The sequence below is a fragment of the Mugil cephalus genome, chromosome 17 (genome assembly GCF_022458985.1).
Source record: "Mugil cephalus isolate CIBA_MC_2020 chromosome 17, CIBA_Mcephalus_1.1, whole genome shotgun sequence".
NCBI classification, from domain to species: domain Eukaryota; kingdom Metazoa; phylum Chordata; class Actinopteri; order Mugiliformes; family Mugilidae; genus Mugil; species Mugil cephalus.
The window spans coordinates 7,455,189-7,475,326 of NC_061786.1; the positions used below are offsets into that span (position 1 = coordinate 7,455,189).

Consider the following 20,138-nt stretch of genomic DNA (forward strand, 5'->3'; position numbering starts at 1 on the left):
CTCCGGCTGGAATATACTAAGAACACCCAAAACAAACCCACTTCCCGGCCCAACTGGCATCCGCACAAGGGTAGAAATAAGGGACTGTATTTATGAGCATGTGGCTGTAGTTCACTCAGGTCAGTGCACTGATAGAGTGCAAGGAAAGATATATACTGAAGGGGAATATGACCTATGCGACTTGTGTTTATCTTATTAGCAAATCACTGAACTCAAATTTCATTTTCTCTGTGGAAAAGCAGCAGTTATTTAGTTTAGTCTGCATTTGTCTTGCCGCCCCCCCCTCCTCCCACACACACACACACACACACACACTCGGTCCCGTGCGCTCTCACATAGTTTACTAAAAACACAGATTCTGATTCTCCAGTGTTATGACATCAATATTCAATCTGTCTTTGGGATTTCTTTTTCAGGACGCCACGATTATGCTGGTAACATTGACTGATATTGAGCTTGGCTTTCGGGAGGAGACACACGGTTTTCATAAGCCCATTAATCTTAAAAGGAGCAACTGTCAGAAAACATACAGTACCCCTATGCCTGACATAAAAAAGGCCCGTCCAAGGCCTTGATTTCTGGTTTGGCGGAAAACAATATCACACTGCCTCCAATAGAAGGCCTTGAATGTCCCCATGCAGGATTTTCCATTTTGGATCTGGCATTCCTAAGCTTAGAAGCATGGACTTCTGCCACAGCTGCAATCTCAACTATTCACGACACGTGACTGGATTTGCAGCTCAGGGGCCGTCACTTGAGAAATCACGGCTTATTATTATTATTGCAGGTGTCGTGACACTCTAGTTAAGAGAGGGCAAATTCTCGGTATCATCTCAGACACAACACGAAGCTAATCTCAAACAACCCGGCAGAACTGCCGACTGAAAATACAAGGTTAACGTCACATTTCCACATACATCCCAGTCGTTTTTAAACACCGGGCTGTTCTCCAAGTAGGGCAGGCATGAATCAGCAGCAGCCATAGACCTAGTCTAAAGTGCTCCAAAAGTAATTAAGGTTCCTTCTCTTAATTAACAACAGATCTGGCGCAGCAAAGGCCGTGAGCCAAACAAAAACCATGCACGGCAATATAAAAAGCTACACATAACAATGCCTTGAAAAGTCTTCTGGCTGAACACACTGGACAGACTGTGAAGTTGAGTGTTAATGATAGAGTCATAAAACAAATGTGCACTTATGCAACAGTATTTATGCAGTTTATGTGTTTCAGTCACACTACTGCAGGTGTTGCAAACTGTTTTCAGGGCTCTGCTGTGTTTGTAATCAACCAAATCCACTGACAAGAACAACAATCACGACCTCTTGATCCCCGAGGCACACCGACTCGTCCGTCGGTTTGATCGTAAATTGATTTTAAAACTCAAGCTGCATGTCAAGAGAGCGTTTTCATGGAGGATTATTCTTCTCGTGGCCACAGAGGGAGCCCTTTGTCATGCTTTCACACCGATAGCCTTGAAACTGCGTGTGTGCTTTACAGATATGAAACACAGGAAAGAGACTGTGATCTTGATCCTGCCTCTTAGGCAATATAATTTTTTTTTTTTTTACTTATTTATTTGTTTTAAATACATAAAAGGAAAGCCCTTATTTAAGGATTAGCCCGATATTGCATAACACTAACTATCGGTGAGTGATGATGGAAATACAGATCTGAGAGAATAGGATCAGAGAAAAGTTTGGCCATGATCAGATTCATGGCTGAATTGCCTCCAAAGAAATGAAAATAACTAGGCCCGCAATGTGTAAATGAAGCGTAACAAATGGACTCACTGTATGTTCCACTGATGACATTAATGTATAGGGGGTATATTGTGTTTTGCTTCACTTCACACCTTGAACTCTTTTAGTTCAGGGAGCAACGATGAACAAATGTCACGTCTGGTAAACAGATCTGGTCGCACCTTGAGTCTATTGGTTTGAGAACATATGCTCTCAAACCAATAGTATTCTTATCAGCATTGTTTAAAGGCTATCTTTGGCAGACTAGATTATTATCATCCAACCACATTTAGGCTCATAGTTTGTTTTTAAAGATGTACGCCGTATCCTGCTTAAAAGTGTCATGTCTGGGGAAATTACCATTGTGTATTAAAATTACGGTGTACTAGCACAGATGCTGTCATCGGGACATGGAAGCTCTTGTGCTTTTTGATTGCTAAAATATAAAATCTACATTAGTTTGTCAGAATTTTTAGGTGTCACCTACCTCGAAGAACTCATCGACTCTTGTGTGGCATCAGATGGTATCGTTGCACCTTCTCATCATCAGATATAGCATATTTATTTAAACCAGTCTCAAGTGCGTCCTTCTTTCTAACTGGGACATGAGAAGAAATCCACAGACATGAGAGAGACGCAACAGAAACCCTGCAAGTTCTGCAGCTTTGTAGTAACTTAAGCTTTACAAATAGTTTTTATTCTTGCCCTCAACATGTTTTTTGAAAAGGACTGGGAGTTTTCTTTTTTTTTTTTTTAGAAGTGAACTAGTTTGCGGTTGTAGCTTCTCTTGTCTGATGTGAATGGATGTTAGTGAGTTCACTTTAACACAGATAGACACTCGTAAAGCACATTACGCTTTCAACAAATATGACACTAATAGGTACAGACAAACCCATAAAGTAATCATAAAGCATAAAACCACGGGTAGAACAAAGGTAAAATGAAATCCAACTTATGAGATAAAACGCAGATGTGGAATTGGCAGCATCATCGAGTGACCCTGTTCGAGTACCTCTACTCTGCCCTACGGTCATTTAAACTTCCAGCGGTAAGTTTAGATTGTCGTGAAGGCCGACTGCTCCCCAATATGTGCTGGAATGCTGCTGTTCAAGTCTTAACACTCCTCAGTCTTTTGGGACGGTCATCTAATGTGATATGTCAAGTATTTTCAACATGTCAGGGAAAAAAAGTCTCGTACAGCAAACTGAGTGCATCTCCATGTGTATAATAACCATAACCCCACATCACAAAAGCCCAAGTCTGCTCACATTATGTGCTGACAATTTATTATTATTGAAAATAAAAAAAATAAAAAAAATACCAAGAGCATAGAGGAAAAATAATCTCCTTTATGTTTCCACTTTAAATGAAAAGCAAATTTGTCCACAACATGCGACATAGTTGTCTTGGTTTCCCAAGGACATAATTCCACATGTGTGTAATAAGATAGTAGCATAAAATGCCTGGGTAAGTTGCACTAATTAAAACATTTTGATTCCCTTTATTGGTATGTGAAAACTACAAGTAGAGTCTCCCAACTAAGCAGACAAATGCCTGACACCTAATTCCACAGCAGGCTGGAAGTAAAGCGTACTTATTTGCCTTCTTCCTCTTCTTCTTCTTCTTCCTCTCTCCACAAACTGTCAATGTACACATAATCCTCAGACGGTCCCATTAATGTAACAATTAGAAGTATGTTCAGGGCATGAAGACACATGAGACGTGTTTAGAGAAGGTCACAAGCAATTATCCAAGCTGGTAAAAGCTGGCATGTCTCACATGGCACCGCTGTGCGCCCTCATTAGGCGTGTTCTGCAGCTCAGAGTGGGTCTTGTGGCTATAAAAGAACTGTACTCGCTGCCTTCCAAGTCTCCTTTTAGCAGAACCTCACCAGCAGGAGCACAAAGAAACTACACATCACCACCTCTAGATCAGATAGGAACGGACAAACCTTTTTTCTTTCTTTTTCTTTCTTTATTTTTTTTTTAAGGAGAGTGGTTCAAGTTTACCAAGGAATCTGTGTGCTTCTTTACAGGTTGGGCTTGGTTGGGTTTCAACAGATTAAACATTGATTTTCCCTCCCTCCCTCAAAATCATTAGAAACAAGGGCTCATTTTAGACTGAAGCTGTGAAACTTTAGGTTTAATACATTTTATATGTTTAACATCACAAAATGTGATATTTTCAAATAGGTGCAAATAACCAGTTGTTAAATTTAATGGCACAGGGTGCTGAGAAAAATGAGCAGCCACAGTAGCAAATGCAATAGTTATTGTTGATCTTTTTTTTTTTATTATTATTAAAGGTTTTTAGGAACTCATGGAAATATCACGAACATGAGAGTTTCTCCAAGGCACTTTGTTTTAAACTTTAAGTCTCTTATTGGTCCTGGTGTGCTAAAATGCAGGCAAGCTGGGCCCTGTCTAATAATTTCCATATTGAGCTCTGAGATCACTAAACTCACAAACACTAAATCAAAACCGTAGACACACAAATAAAAAAAGAAGTCTCTTCAATAAAACACTATGGTTCATTCAGTTGGGGAAAGAAAATTGAGACCATGTCAAACAAAAAATTAAAAAAAATTTAAAAAATGCTTTTGTTAAAATGTGATAGTCGTGCGTATCTGGTGTTTACCCTGGTGAGAGATGAGAGGCTGATGAGCAGAATGCTGCACATGATGGAAACTCCATTCATCACATCTTCCAAATGTGTTTGAGAATTTCTCCCATGCCAGGGAGGCGGCGGGCCTCGGCCGCGTTAGACGGGCGTGCCTGCGCGCACAAGCACGAACAGGCGTGCGCTCCTTCCACAGCGTAGCATCAGCTGCACCTGAGAGATCACTTCCATGCGCTCACATTCTCGGGCACTTCGAGACAATGAAAAATCGCCCTTTAAATTCGCCTTAAGACTTTAAAGACAAAGCACACTCGAGGAAGCGAATCCTTCTGATGACACTTAAAACCAACACCAATATTTGCCGACTGGGGTCGTTGCACCTTGCGGGTGTCAGGTGTCTGTTGGAGGAGTTTAGCTGTGTCTGATCTGGAGGCGATTTGGAAGTAAATTTAAACCTCTGGAGACGTGCGTCTGTTTGATTGTCGCTACCGGATAAATACATATAATTAAAAGAAAAATTATCGATTAGAGTCAACGAATCGCGGGCTTAAACGAGCTTACTCTTTACTGGGCGTGATAAAATAATAATAATAATTAATAAATAAATAAAAGAGTGAAAAGCGATGGACTTCAGCACTATTTAATACGGGTACACAATGGGAAATACTGTTAAAATTGTTAAATTATATCATAAATATCAAGAGTGACCGGTGGTAATGTATTGATGTGAATCAACCCCCTTCTGGGAGATATTAATAACAAAATTATATTGCTGAAATTGTTCTTACTTTTTTTTTTTTTTTAAGTGGGACTGCTGCGCAAGACAAATTCTCCTAACATTTACCTGTAACAATAATATTTAAAAAGCTTAAATATAAAACTTCACTCATCCCGCACAGTCCCAGCCATAAATATGCAGTCACAGGCAATTGTGGAAAATGTGCCTAATAATTTCAGTGTTAGTGCCATTCTTAAACTATCCTTCCACTTGCTACAATTATATGATTTTATTTTAATTCTTGGAGCAAGATTCTTTCAGCAACACAACGCTTCTTGACACCCCGAATAAGTCTGAAAATGTGGTTGTCTCCGTGCAACTCACAAAATAAACTAAGGACGAATACTGCACAGCAACGCCTTAGTGTGGAAAGATGCAGGCATTAATCGATTTCAGATCAAACACTGTGGAATGCGCATTTGGTGTTTGTGTTTATGCTGCCGTGTTTATGTGGGCATTTATTGTATGATTACACACTGATGCCTGGAAACGGAGGGGAGCCGTTCGAGATTGCTTTTGTTTTGTCACACTTGACAAATCAGACGGTTGCGAGGCAGTACACCTCATACGTGCGCAAAAAATGCGCCTGCTTACCAACGGCTGCAGGGTTTTGCTCTCGCATTTGCCTTAGGTTTTCTCCAGCTTTTTAGCCTGTTTTACTTACTTATTTTTACTTGAATCACTTAGCAGAGTGCCGCAGAATTCCAATGAGACCACAAGCAGACCACCGACCTTGACATGACAGCTTTATATATCACGTAACATTATGCACATTATGTTTTTTTTTTCCTTTTTTTTTTCTAATACTCATCTAGCTTGGATCAGCCAGAAAATCGTATCTGCTGCTGAACACCGGCTTCAATATAATCTAATAATCTAAATTCACATATTAAATGCTTTTAATTTTTTTTTTAGATATATTGTCATTTATTAGTTATTAGAGTTATTTTTTGTTGTTTATTATCATTTAGCCTGTAATGTTTTTTTGTTGTTGTTGTTATTACTATTTATCTTAAAACACACAGAAACAACTAAATAATTTACTAGGCCTACTCTACGTAGTCTAATGCAAATGCACGAAGCATAAAGTGCGTGCACTCTTGCCATGCAATGCGCCATATCGTCATATTCCAGCACATTAAAGACTAGGGCAGGTCGAAAAGCAGAATGAACATTTGCTAATGGCACAGAAGATCTGTGCAATTTATATTCTACTTAAGTTCTTAGAAGTTATGTGAGGAGAACAGCCTATTAGAGCAGTAAAAGTGACCTATAATATAGACAAATGCACTAAAACCTAATCTGATTTTTTTTTTTTTAAAAAAGAGTAGTGTATATATATATATATATGCGCCATGGTGTTAAACAGCGCACCTAATTTTGCACCTTATATCCACATGTCTCCACTGCAACATGCAGAAAAGGGTATAGTCATGCAGTTCCTACATTCTCCAGATGAGGGGAGTCCTGCTAGACAAGCGATGGGGAGACAAAGAGAGAGTGTAAGAGAGATTGACAAAGACAGAATGACACTGAGCAAGCAAGATTGTATTCATTAATTATAATTATTATTGATGGATGCATCTATCATTATTATTGTTGTTTTTATGATTATCAAATTCATACTCAGCAGTTTTACAGGTGATGTTTCCTCCAGTGCGTCCTGTATCTCACAGCCCTGCAACGTGCAGAAAAAAAGGGTCGTGCGTAAACATTAAGTCATAAATCCAGTCAAAAATGAGCGTCCGCGATATAAATAAATAATTAAATAAAAGCCAAATAAAATGCATCCGTCACTGATAGCTATCTAACTGTAGGGCGGTCTTCTCCAGAAGACGGACTCTGCACTCTCTGACTGAAACCGATGCTTTCCATATGTCCTGATCCGAGATCTGGATGGAGAAGTAGCCAGGAGTCACAGGAGAGGAGAGGAGAGGAGAGGAGAGGAGAGGAGAGGAGAGGAGAGGGGTGGGTGACCGTGAGGGTGGGTGTAGAGGGGGGAGACAGGGACGCTGCACCTTGTTACCGTTGGGTCGACTGTTAAGTTTTACAAGTAACGTTTTGTGAGCTTATAAACGATACCTTCTAAACTTGCACAGGAAACTCCGAAAACACGCTGTGATAATGCGTGTCTGTGGAATCCAGTCGATATCCCATAGTCTGGGAGCTCCGCGATCTACAGAGGTATCGATTACATGAGGCCCTTCCCATGTTTGATGCCCTGACACCGACTCATAAAAAGACTGATGGTGTCAAAGTTTCCTTTTGGTCTGATGGTCAAATGACTCGATTCTAAAGGGTCACGCCAGCAGCTTGTCCAACCCCACAGTGATATGGTCAATTTATATTAGAAACAAATATTGTTATAGTAATTATAGTAACTGAATGTATTTTATATTAGAAATGCACAAATGTAATGCATACAAATATTGACTGCAGGTGTATAAAGTCGCTAACGTGCCACTGACACATTTCAGTTGTATTGGTGTCATTTAACTGGCAGTTTAAAGCTTTAAATCATGCAGTATTTTAGTTACTATTTGTGTGGACCCATGGGTCCCCATATTTTTTTTCGAAATGTGATTACACCTTGACTAGAACTTGAACCAGTAGCTTTCTTTCCTAAAATTAACCGATTTAATAATGCATTTCGGTGTGATTTAATTCTAAAATAAAAACATACCAACATATATTTAGACATTAAAAATACGACTGGACTTTATATTTATGGCTGAAAACGTTGGAAACAAGTCCGGGAAGGTTTATCCTCAACATTCGTCCCAGTGAATTTAGGTCCCATGATGAGTAAGTCCGTACCAGAGGGCTGCATGTTGGATGGAACGCTTCCCTTTCTGCCACTTCCCCCTACGCATAATATTGAAGGAGGCTGCACGGCTCCAACCGGATGGGGTTTGTATTGGCTGACGTTTCCAGCGCAGGACGACCAATGAAACCAGAGCACGAGCTCAGCGTATAACAGTGAAGATTGACGTGGAGGACGCGTCAAATTAATTCCAGCAGACTCCACGCTCCCCGGGATAACTCCAATTTGCATTTATCGGATGAAGAACACTTTGGTGCCATTGTACCTTGCAGTCACTTGCGTCCAAAAAGAAGGGGGCACGCTGCGAGTCGGGGAGATTCTGAGAGGTCTATTTTCTCTCTTCTGGGGCTCATTCCTCCGATTCCCCTTCCTTCTCTGACTTCGCTCGGACGCATTCAGCCATTTGCGGGGGCACCTATATATTTGCCAGCATCTCGAAACGTATAGGCAAATGGGTAAGCCCTTACTTTCTGCATGCTTCAGTGACTGGGAGCTTATGGAAGCGTATCCAGCCTCACCACGCCTGCGTAAAGACCAAAATAAGCATTTTTTTTCTTCTTCCTCCCCAGTTCAGATAATGTGAAAATGAAGAATGGCTTTGGCGACTGCTTGTCAAGTTTATTTGGTGGTGGACTTTTTCCAGTGTTGTTGAGCAAGAGTGTCTGTCTGTTTAAAGGTTTAAATATTTAATGGAACCACACCGCCAATTATGGCGAAGCGTCCTCTTTTGAAGGGCTCTGTGTCTAATTTTCAAACTCGCCATTTTAATGTTGTTTTTGTTGTGTGCGCAGAGGTGTAGGGGGGCAAAGCCAACCAGTTCACACACTTTTCTAAAGTTTTAAGTTGAAGGCTTCCAGACAGAATTTACAAAACCTTATAGGATGACATGTATATCTTAAAAACATCAGTTTATGGTGTAAATTACAGTAGCTGGACTGTATCAAACCGGGACAGGAGGGGGATTTTAAAATGTCCTACCCTCTTAATATTTCATAAATAGTATCTTACAAAAATATATTTTGTGTTGGCGTAAAATCATCACATTCAACACAAGAGAACATTATATTTTTATTGACTTATGCCAGACTCATGTGTTATCTTCTCGGGGAGTGTAAATATATAACCTGCGTGCCCCCTTTCTTTCAGAGCAAACGTATGGAGAGGTGAACCAGCTAGGCGGCGTGTTCGTCAATGGACGACCCCTGCCCAACGCCATTCGGCTAAGAATAGTGGAGCTGGCCCAACTCGGGATCAGACCCTGTGATATTAGCCGGCAACTCCGAGTCTCTCACGGCTGCGTGAGCAAGATTCTAGCGAGGTACAACGAGACTGGCTCCATCTTGCCCGGTGCCATCGGTGGAAGCAAGCCTCGCGTCACAACGCCCAACGTGGTGAAAAACATCAGGGAATATAAACAAAACGACCCCGGGATCTTTGCCTGGGAGATCCGGGACAGGCTTTTGGCAGACGGGGTTTGTGACAAGTACAATGTCCCGTCTGTTAGCTCGATCAGCAGGATTTTACGCAACAAGATTGGAAATCTCTCCCAGCCTAACCAGTACGAAAGCAGTAAGCAAAGCTCTGCGCAGGCCGGGCTCCCCTACAACCACCTATACCCTTATTCCTACCCCAACACCATGTCGCCCACCGGTACTAAAATGGGCAACCCCCCTGGAGTACCTGTGACAGCTGGACATGTGAGCATATCCAGGGCCTGGCCTTCTGCGCACACCGTCAGCAATATCCTCGGAATACGGGCCTTCATGGATCCCACAGGTGAGGAAAGCACAACCATTTCACAATCTGCGCCTCAGTGGCACTTTTGTAAAACTTCAGCTCCAAGTCTTCTCAAATGAGAACTTAATAAACCATGGTAGCTTGTTGTTATTGCCTTCTTCTGCACAATTAATTGCTGAGCACAACCTGTTCTTGGCTTCAGACAGGACAATGTTTCCATTAAAAGTTGCACAGGCCTCCACTTCACCATTGCGCCAGTATAAGAGGGCCACTCTCAATGGGCCTTTTCATGGGATGATGCATTTGCAAACACCTTGCCCACCTGCCATATCCCAACTAATCCCCCAAGTAGCCGTTACTAGCCTTTTTTTTCTTTGCATTGCTTGTCTCCTAGTCAGTGTTTTCATCACTGGCACATTTCAATTTATTTTTTCTGAAATGACAACATATTTTTACAACACGTGTGTAAAATTCAAATTGACAAGGCAAATTTCAAATGTGTTTCCCATTTGAAAAAACAGCAAACACACATAGAGATCATTGCTTCTTTTACGCAAACACGTGAAATTAAAACATAGAGCTTTTACTTTATATAATAAGGACAAATAAGTATTTATATACATTTACAAATGAGATAGGGATATTTTTTATAAAGCTGCTGTTCTTTCCTTGCAACTTTATAGTTTAACGTTTGTTTAGTTTATAAGATACCAACATCCGTAATCCACAATTATATTACACATGACTAGGAGCTTAAATAAATCTAAGAAATCTAATATTAAATAATACATTTGTTTGAGCATCTTTAAGTTTTAAAAATATTTGAGAAATGTTTGGGATTCGGAAAATAAAATATGTTTTACAGCCAAGGTGCGCAAACTGTTACGTGTAGCTTTCGCTTTCATTCGGAAGCTCAATGGAGTGCGCTTTTTTTTATACTTTTCTTTATTTATTTTTTCGCTTTTTGCACATGTCTTACATGAAGTTACTGTTTCTAAATCAGCAATTGCTGGAACAGAGGGATATCCACCAAAAATGGAGGAGTGGAGCGTCAACAGAGCAGCTTTCCCAGCTCACACGGTCAACGGGATCGACAAGTCAGCCATCGACGCCGACATAAAATACGCTCAGGTAAAATTACACACACACACACACACACACACACACACACACACACACACACACACACACACACACACATAAACTTAGACTTAGTGAGTAGCACTGTGCACAGTATATATATATATATATATATATATATATATATATATATATATATATATATATATATATGATATATCTATATATATATCACTGGAAACAGTTTTATCATCATAATGGGAAGTTTATAAGAAAATCGTTTGCTTGAAATGGCTGTGGCAGAGCTGTGAAAGGGGATCGTCAAACAGTCATGTGAGGCCACAGAGTTTTCATGATTCCGACTCTGTTTTATTCATTAAATGCGTCTCCTGTGTGTTGGACGGGGATGACTGAGACCATAGCTGTGTACACATGCTCTAATTTGGCTTACTGTATTTATGGTAGATTAAATTATAGTGAAACTCGTGTATTCCTCATTCTGCCTCCCTGCTCCCTTAAACCACTCGAACACCAAACACCGTGTTCAAGAACCGCTGCTGCAGGCCGCACGCCACTGTCACATGCAATTATAAGTCCCGTAAGTTTCCAGTGGGTTGGTGCTCATTTTCTACACGTCTTATCTGTTGGCCTGCAGCCTTCCTCGACGCTGTCCGGTTATGTCTCGGCGTGCGCTTACTCTCCAACCAACCAGTACGGGGTGTACAGTGGGCCTGCAGGCGGCTACGTGGCCCCGGGCCACCATCACTGGCAGACGCAGAGCCCGGCCCTGTCACACCCAGGCAGTGGGATGAGCATGCATGCAGGGGAGATCCACTCACCGATGGCGTTTAAGCATCAGACCCGAGAAGGTACAGAACAACACAGATGACCAAACTCACACCTTGAACCCAGTTACAGACACTTATTATTATTATTATTATTGCATTTACTACATTATATCTGAGCAACTTAGAGTCGCATAAAGTCATACTGTTTATGTCCCTCCCCTCCTCTTCCTCTTCTCACGCACACTTTCTCAACAAGCAGTAACCACGACGAATGTAAACATTTACCAAAACCCTGATAAAGTCTAATTATGTGTCTGTTACCAAATATTGACCTTGCAGACTTGGCAAACGCCCGGCCTGCCAAGTGCCAAGTCCGGTCCGAGAACCTTTTTTTTTTTTTTTTTTTTTTTTTTTTTTGTTAATCGCGTGAAATTGAATGGAAACGTTTAATGGTTCTGTATTTATGAACATTTGTTTGTCAAATCTGCTCCAGCTTGCGGGTGAAAGGAATTACCCCCACTAATAAAGTAAATTATTTAATGTGAAGTTGCACACTTTATCGTTTGTAATTCCTTCTCGCTTTGCAGGAGACAGAAAACCGCCCAGTCCATTGAGCAAGCAGCAGCAACATGAAGACTTGAACAGTGTGCACGGACTCAGTCTCCCTACCTCATCATCCTAACCGGGACTTAAGCCACCTTAATAACCAGACCCATTTAACTGAACTCATTTCAACATCTCCCAACAGTAAGTCTGATCACTAACGGTTTGTTTGTAGCTGACAGTCCAACACAGACCTATTCACCCGCGTTCTAGCTTTATCGGCCTCTATGGCCACATGAATGTAAGCTTGCATGGATGTATCGGCGTCTCCACGTCACTGGTTGATAGATTTGTTCATAGACTGCATATCCACTAAGGGAGACCTGCAGGATGAACCCTTTTTTTTTTTTTTTTTTTTTTTTTACATTTTGTAAGTCCATGTTTCATTATTTTAATCCGCCATATATGCATCTTTAATTTGTGGCCATGATCTCGATTCCACAGTGACTCAACTATGTGAACAATAAGATATAAATTGTCTAAATGTAAAATATTCGCCAAAGCTTTAATTATATATTTTTATAATTTCATTGTAAATATTAAAAAAAAAAAAATAATAAAGGCCTTTTTCTTCAAATGCCAACTGTTGTTACCGCTTATATTATTTCATCGGATCAATGAGAGGTTTAAAGACACATACGTTTTGTTTTCGCTCGAGCGCCTTTTCGTTTAGTTTGTTGAAGTCTCGTGCAAATTGTGGACAGCTCTTTGTTCTTTGATAACTTGGTCGAAAAGCGACGGCGCGACTCTAAAAACTGCCATTTTGATGTCACCAACGAATTCAGCCGCGGCTCCCAGAAAGAATAATTTTCTCTGTTCTGAAAATAAGTGCGAGCGTGGCTTTCGTGATGCTTTTAATGACCTAGAACTTATTTAGATCACTAGGGAGGGGGGAAAAAGAAAAAAAAAAGGCAAAACTGCCTCGGATGAAAACATGCTCTTTTTTTGGAATCATGTCATAATGACGGTAATGATTACTATTTACTGGGAAATGTAATTTTGTTTACTCACGCATAACCTACACTTCCAAAGAGCTCTCCACGGGCTGGGCGCCTCCGTTGATGTTATCTGAGTTGTAATTGATACCCGCCATGATGAAAATCTGAGGGGGCCGATCGCGCACACGTTAATGAACGGTGTGTACAGGAGAGCAGCTGACGGTCCCATCCACCCACATGCAGCCTCGGGGTTGTGTTATCCCGCATAGAAATTACGAGAATTTTCCCATACCGGCCTATAAGCTCTGCCCTGTTTCTGTGTCCCTCTCTTTCTGTAAACTGTTTATTCCTGTGGCCTGTTTGCGCACTATACCAGCTCTAACAAAGAGACTTCTCACAGTTTTCCTGTTAAAATGGGCTCAGCTGTGTGGCATTTGATATGTTTGTCATGTATGGTTTTACCTCTGTAATGGCCTTCATACGCATATTTTATAGCCTTATGGCGGACGAAGGGGCCAATGCGCGACTCTTTTTACTTTACACTTAGTTTTTCTTTTCATATCACTCAGAGATCTGAAGTTATCAGAGCATTTTTAGAATGTTATATCGGGTCTGTTTTTGAAGGAGTCCACTAAAGTCCACATAACGCGCAAACAATTTATGTTGCTACGTTTTATGACATGGTCTTTTTTTTAAATCGTTTTATGGACTGAATGTTTTCATAGTAAAGAGGTATCTAACTCGCACTATTTGATCAGTGATTATTTACTCCTAATTTTATTGGCATCCCATAAAATAAAATCTAATAATTTGCCACAAAGTTGCACCAAAATTCACATTTAACGTTTTGAACCAAAATGACCATTACGCACGTAAAAGGAGGTAAAAGGAGGTCTGCTCTTACAGCTTGAATTAGATTTTTTTTTTTTTTTTTTTTTTTTTTTTTTAACCTTGCAAACGAACTGCATAATTTCTGAGGAGGTCTGTGGAAATGTGTGATGCGTGGTTGGTTTGATGACAGAGTCAGTTTTAGTTTTGTCGAGTAAAAATTAGGGGGAAAAAAACACATTTCAGTTTTTCAGTGAGAACGCACTGAATTTATTTATGCCTTCAAAATTCAGAATTGATTGTTGTATAAAGTAAAGATGGCATCATCCACTCCTGGTAACCACAAGCCCCCAAAAATAAATAAGTGAATTAATGAGTACAGTGTTGTTTTGGTGTTGTTGACTGCTCACGGAGATCAAGAACTACGGTGAGATTATTGATTGTATCTGTTTCCTTCAAACAGCGATAAAAACGGATTAGCCAAATCAGCGTCAAAGTTAAGCACTTTCAGTGGACTGAGCGATATTAAAATAATCAGTGGCACGGTGTTTCCTGGAGAGACTTGGGAAGCATGAATCCCTAGCAGCTCTGAGTGAAAGTGAGGCATCAACACTGACAGCATTGTTATAGTCTCAATATTCTATGGCAAAAATAGAGAAAAACTATTGTTTTGCATGGTGAAGCACTTCTTTTGCTATAAGACAGTAAGTGATTGCAGACACAAATAGTGCAAAATAAATGGACAGAAGATTAATGGCTCGCTGACAGTTCAGCTGGACTCAGTTGGACTGAAAACACTTGTTTTGTTGATGTACAGCTGGAGAGTGGGGTTTTATTTTCTTGATCCTGGCTACAGTGTGAGTTAAAAGCAAGAAAATATATTCAAAATCCACTATAGTGTCTTTTAAATTTAATAAAACAACTTATGAAAATGGATGTATGCGCCTTGAACCTGTTGTTAGTCTTTAAAAACATCCTCTAAACCTTATTGTCCTAAAGTTTAAACACAGTTTTACCTGCAGTTGTTGTTCATATCCAGTAAGTATGATATTAAATATCTAGCAGCAGTCAGTAAAGACTGAATGAGTCCTATATTGTGTATATGAAAAGTATTATGAGGAGTTATCCATGTTTATCTGAGATTTCTAAAAAAAAAAAAAAAAAAAAAAAAAAAAAAACTAACTAAATAAATAAATAATTAAAAAAAGGATCCTTGAAAACAGGAAGTGATTTATTCAGGTGTCTACATTTCTGCAAAAAGGGGTCTCCCAACACGAATTAGCAGGTTTTTAGGGCACACACTGGATTTTGGGATGCCAGGAGTTCTATTTTGCGACAGCTGATTCCTTTTCCCCCCTTTTTTTTTTCGCAGTAAAATCCCGAGTGACTCAGTATATCCAAACATTAAGATGGCCTTTGAGTACACACGCTCCCTTACTGGAGTCGGTCATGTTTTCCCGGATACCACTTGGGGTTCGGAAAACACTCCTTCATGGTGGTGGGGTTACTTCCTGCGGGACCTATGGTCATCAATCAGGGCAGCAAGTGATACCCCCCACCGCGCCTTCGGCAGACCCTCTGTGTTGGAAGGGCAGCAGGTGGGCTGGTTTCACATGTTGTTTCCTATCGACACGGGGCACACAAACCTAATATTTTTGAAATAACACAATGAGACCACTTTTGTCGTCCCAGACATGATTTTTTGCCCCCATATCCAGTCTTTTCTTCCTATAATCTAGGTGTGAATTTATTGTATTGTATGTGGCAGTCATATCATATGTTGCGGTGTCTGGAGATGTTTGACGCTGTGGTTGGACCAGAGTGACGAGAGAGTTGCAGATGTAATTCCTTGCTTGCAATGGTGTAACCATGCAGGAGTCGTGGTGCAAAATTATTGATGTGCTAACGGCACGTTTTTGCAGCAAAAGCAGACTTTCCATTTCCAATATATGCCTCTCTACTAAACACTGCTTCTGGGTAGAAGAAACAAAGGGAGACCTTCTGCACTGTAACACAGCGAACCTTCAATGAAACTACTAACACAGATGTGCGCGGATGCCCAGATTTAAATGGCTCCGCTCTCCATGGCCTTAAGAGTGTTACCTCTGAAACTTAAACTTGAAAGGATTCTCAAATACCGCAAGCTTACACAGATACTTGGAGAGATGGATAGGAGACTTGGCCTCCTTGATCCTAATGGATATGATATTAAGCACTATTAATAATCCAAGCAGAAGTGAAACGGTGACAGAGATTACTTAAAAAGCAGGAACACGCGCTCCTGTCTTGAACTTCAACTATTCATCACTGTCTGCCATGTGTACAGGAGGGATTGAGTGTTCTTTAGAGACCAAAGTTCAGTTTATGTGTTTGACACTTTGCTGGGTATGATTTAAGACGTTTTACATTATCTCTTCTTTTTGCGTGAAGAGGGGAAACTACCCCGGGCCGGCCAGGAGTCACTCACTCACTACTCTGCCTCTGCATGACTCAAAGTCAACAAGGGAGCATCTCAGGACAGGCGACACGGCAGGCCAGACACGTCCTGGAAAAAGCAGAGAAACCTTTTAAAAGGAGAGTGGCAAGTTGGCAGCGTGTCAGATTTAGAAACAGGAGGCCGGTGTCAGCATATCTGTTCGCGTCTGAAATTTCAAATTAATCGACTGCCATGGAAACGCGGTGCACGCAAGCATGTACAATGCTGGGACATGTCATGCGCCTACATCCTCGTCTTTGACAAGCGTGTAAGCGGTAAAAGGATAACGGTCGCCAGAGTCTGGTGCACTCACGCATTCAGAAAGGTCACATGCGGAGGCAGTTGCGCTAAATGCGCTGGACAAGAACATGAATTTGAATATTCTATTATTATATCAGTGCAAGGGATGCGTTCATGTTTTTGCCACCACCCCAAAACGAAAAGACCAAAGCAGCGGGCCTGCAACGATGTCATTCTTGTAATTCAATCACCACTGACTGCTTCTTCTTCTTCTCCTTCTTCTTCTTTTTTTTTTTTTTTCCGCTGACTGTCCGCAGGATTTCCAAGCAGGCAGAGTTACAGCTCTGTAGTCTAGAGGATGATAAATGTCTCCCTCCCATGTTCTTACTTGCTCCGCCAGCTCACCACATCAACCAGATGCTCTGAAAGCAAAAGGGACAGAGACACGATGATGACATTTGGCTTTCTAAATGAAAACGTATCATTTCACATTTGCTCCCGGGAGATTGCGCCTCTGTTCTCGGTCCTCTGAGGATACAGCAGCAAAGAGAACAACCGCAGGAGCACTCTGGACTGCGGGGCCCAGTTTTGATTATTATATACAGATGGCTAGCAGAGCATGAAATTATGTTTGCAAACACAATTAAAATGCAGTCTCTGAAAATATGAAAGCAGGCGTACAGTATTTTGTAAAACTAGAAGAGTGCTTGTAATCGGTTGTAATTTGTGTGTATTGTCAGCGCGTAAATGCTCAGCGACTAGAGGAGCATAACTGACAAAGTGCAGACCTTCATTATGGAAATTTGTCAGCAGTTTTGTAGTGGAAGTCTATTTTCGTGAAGATCTGAGCTAAGAGAGCGAGGGACATTCCTCAGAGCAAGAGAATCCTCTCTAATTTGTGGAGACTATAGAATTAATGTTCCGCCAGACTCCCCATCTGTGACTTATTTTAAGTGTGCTGAAACGTATACTGTGCTAAATGTTGCCACACACATGCCAACGGCTACCAGCAAAATACAGTAAGCTGGTTAATTTTTGGCTTGGGTTCTTATTAGGTGATAATTAGAAGATGACTCTTCTCCCAAAAAATTCGAGTGGTTAACCACCGCACTGTCCGTCGGTTTGGTGGGAGGAAAAGCCTCCCTGAAAGTCAGAGAGATCGGTAAAAGTGAGTGAATACATTTTGCTGGGTTTGGAGAAGAGATCAAAAGGGAGTATTAATAATGACTGGAGGTTACACCCGATTCTAAATAGTTGTGACAGAACGGTTAATATTTTGTTTTTTATCAAAACACATCAGTAATTGCATTTATATGATTAGGCTCCTGCTGTTTTTGTTAAAAAAAAAAAATCTAAAAAAAAAAAATATATTAAAACCAGTAAGAGTCCATCTCTTAGTAGTTCATGCCTTTCGGCTTCAAGCCCATTCATTCTAGCTACAAGCAGAAACCTTTAAGAGGTCCAACCAACCTCCTAGGGGCTCTCCCACTTCAGACAAATATTACTCAGTATAGAAAGTAACTAGCGCACTTGCTAAGAACTGTTTTGTTTTCAGCTGCGGATGAATTCACAGTTTGTATCCTTGTGAGTATGCGTGCAATGAAGGAACCCGCAGCATGACAGGACAACAACGGAAGTCTGTGGCACAGAAGGTTGAACGGTGTAAACAGTATTTACTGACAATTCACTGACAAAAGTAAAAAAAAAAAAATAGAAATCCCCAGAGATAAACAAACCACTCTGACCATCCTATGACATTTATATATGTTGCTGCGAGTATGCAAATATCGTTGACATTCAGAGATTCCTCTTTTATATTTATACCTGACTGTCAGGGACCAAAGATAGTTCCTAAAATGTATATTTTAGGGCGTTCCGGGTAGAGGTCAGTCCTCCACGTTAGAGGTCAAACAGCTCGTGTGCGTATAATACATCAGGTTGAGTTTATAACTGAAAACACATGGGCTATCATCATAAAATGGCAAGTTTATCTTTAAAAGGCCACAAGGAAAAAAAAACAGAGCTCCATTATTAGGTTATCAGCCCAGGCATAAATAAAGACTTTAAGTTTCCTGCAGTTGGAGTGAGCGGGAAAAGCAAGAAACACATTCGTTTTCACACGGTGATATCTATCTCACTGCTTTTAGAATTTCTTTTTTTTTTCTTTAATCATGGGTGTAACCATTCAAAGAATATAAAACAGGTAGCTGTACATTTAGCAAGTAAAACCATTTAAGCAGCTGTCTTTAAAACATTTGGGATAGTATTAATTACAGATATATTGTCTCGGCAGCCATCAGTCATCGGCGTGACTGCGTGATTGTTTTGTGCAACTGGCTCATCTTGTTATGTTCTTGCACTGTGCGTCAAAGTAAACAGTCATGCTCACCGCATCAGTATTCAGATGAGAGACAGGAAGTACAGCGTACTGGTCCGTGGGTACAGCTCTGAAGCGTGCTGAACCTGTTGCTCTGCTGAACGCTGCGCAGCAGGACCAGGAACGAAACACTGCGTAGAAGAGATAATGCAACAAAAGGTGAAAGGTAAACAACAATGGCTGTCATTAATCAACCTCCTGACCTTGCCTTGCTGCTGCCACTCCCTGAGCGACAACGGCGCCAGTCGGAGCTGCCAACCCCTATCAGCTGTCAAATTTTAAGGAACACATTTACAGATAACCAAGACAGGCTCATGTCTAAATCAACACAAATTTGCACTAACTTATTGACTTTAGTAACATCCTGGATGAAATAAAACCCTATTCACAGCTTTTTGACCTTTCCCATATTGACAGTGACATCAGGTTTACACAGCTAACATGTCTGTTTGGAGTGTTTGCGAGCAGGGAGGCCCAGGAGGCCCGCTGTATCGTGCAGTCGACTGCAGCTCACAATGACAGAGGGAGAGCGAAAGCAAGAGGGCCCTTTGAAGAACGCGGAGTGTAGCCAGTTGTGGAGAACCATGCGTGTTGCTCTTATTGGCGCTTTTCAGTCAGACACGCCTCTCCCGTCTCAGCACTCGCACGCAGCATTGACCCAAAGGGTGGCTGTTAATTTGGCATGGCGAAAACATGGGTTTTGAACTGAATGAAGGGTCTGATATAGCCGCTCCACTGGGTGGAGAGTACGGCTCCGCGAGCCAGACCAAATGACATCCCACTAATATGAAAATTACCAAAAGACAACATGACATGGTGCGCTTTCGCGAGGAAGAGGAAATTTAGAAAATGTCAATACGTCCAAGCTGAAATGTGCTCGGTGGTGATACGGGAGAATATTTAACAACTACAGCAGTGCAAGTGTATAATAAAAACATGGAATCTTTTTTGTGCATTTTTATTAACCCCTTCAGACCTGCTTTTTTTCTGCTAGGCAAAAAAATAAATAAATAAATAAAATGTCCAAATGAATTTAATGTCTCTCTAACATAGAAATAAAGGATTTTTTTATTTTTTTAGCCAACTCATGTTTTTATTAGAAATTTTTTA

At 40.8% G+C, this 20,138-nt stretch overlaps 1 protein-coding gene and 1 long non-coding RNA gene across 2 annotated transcripts; one reads left to right on the plus strand and one right to left on the minus strand.

Annotated features, from left to right (window-relative positions):
- Positions 1 to 3,021: 3,021 nt before the first annotated feature.
- On the minus strand, positions 3,022 to 8,000 carry LOC125023292. Its single transcript, XR_007114573.1, has 2 exons — positions 7,955 to 8,000; positions 3,022 to 6,815 (listed from the first exon to the last, which is right to left on the minus strand). It is a non-coding gene; the product is annotated as an uncharacterized LOC125023292 (long non-coding RNA).
- Positions 8,001 to 8,122: 122 nt separating this feature from the next.
- Positions 8,123 to 12,746, plus strand: pax1a (paired box 1a). Its single transcript, XM_047610231.1, has 5 exons — positions 8,123 to 8,416; positions 9,108 to 9,737; positions 10,702 to 10,829; positions 11,434 to 11,647; positions 12,154 to 12,746. The coding sequence occupies exons 1-5, from the start codon at positions 8,413 to 8,415 to the stop codon at positions 12,246 to 12,248; spliced, it is 1,071 nt and encodes a 356-aa protein (XP_047466187.1). The 5' UTR covers positions 8,123 to 8,412; the 3' UTR covers positions 12,249 to 12,746.
- The last annotated feature ends 7,392 nt before the right edge of the window (positions 12,747 to 20,138 follow it).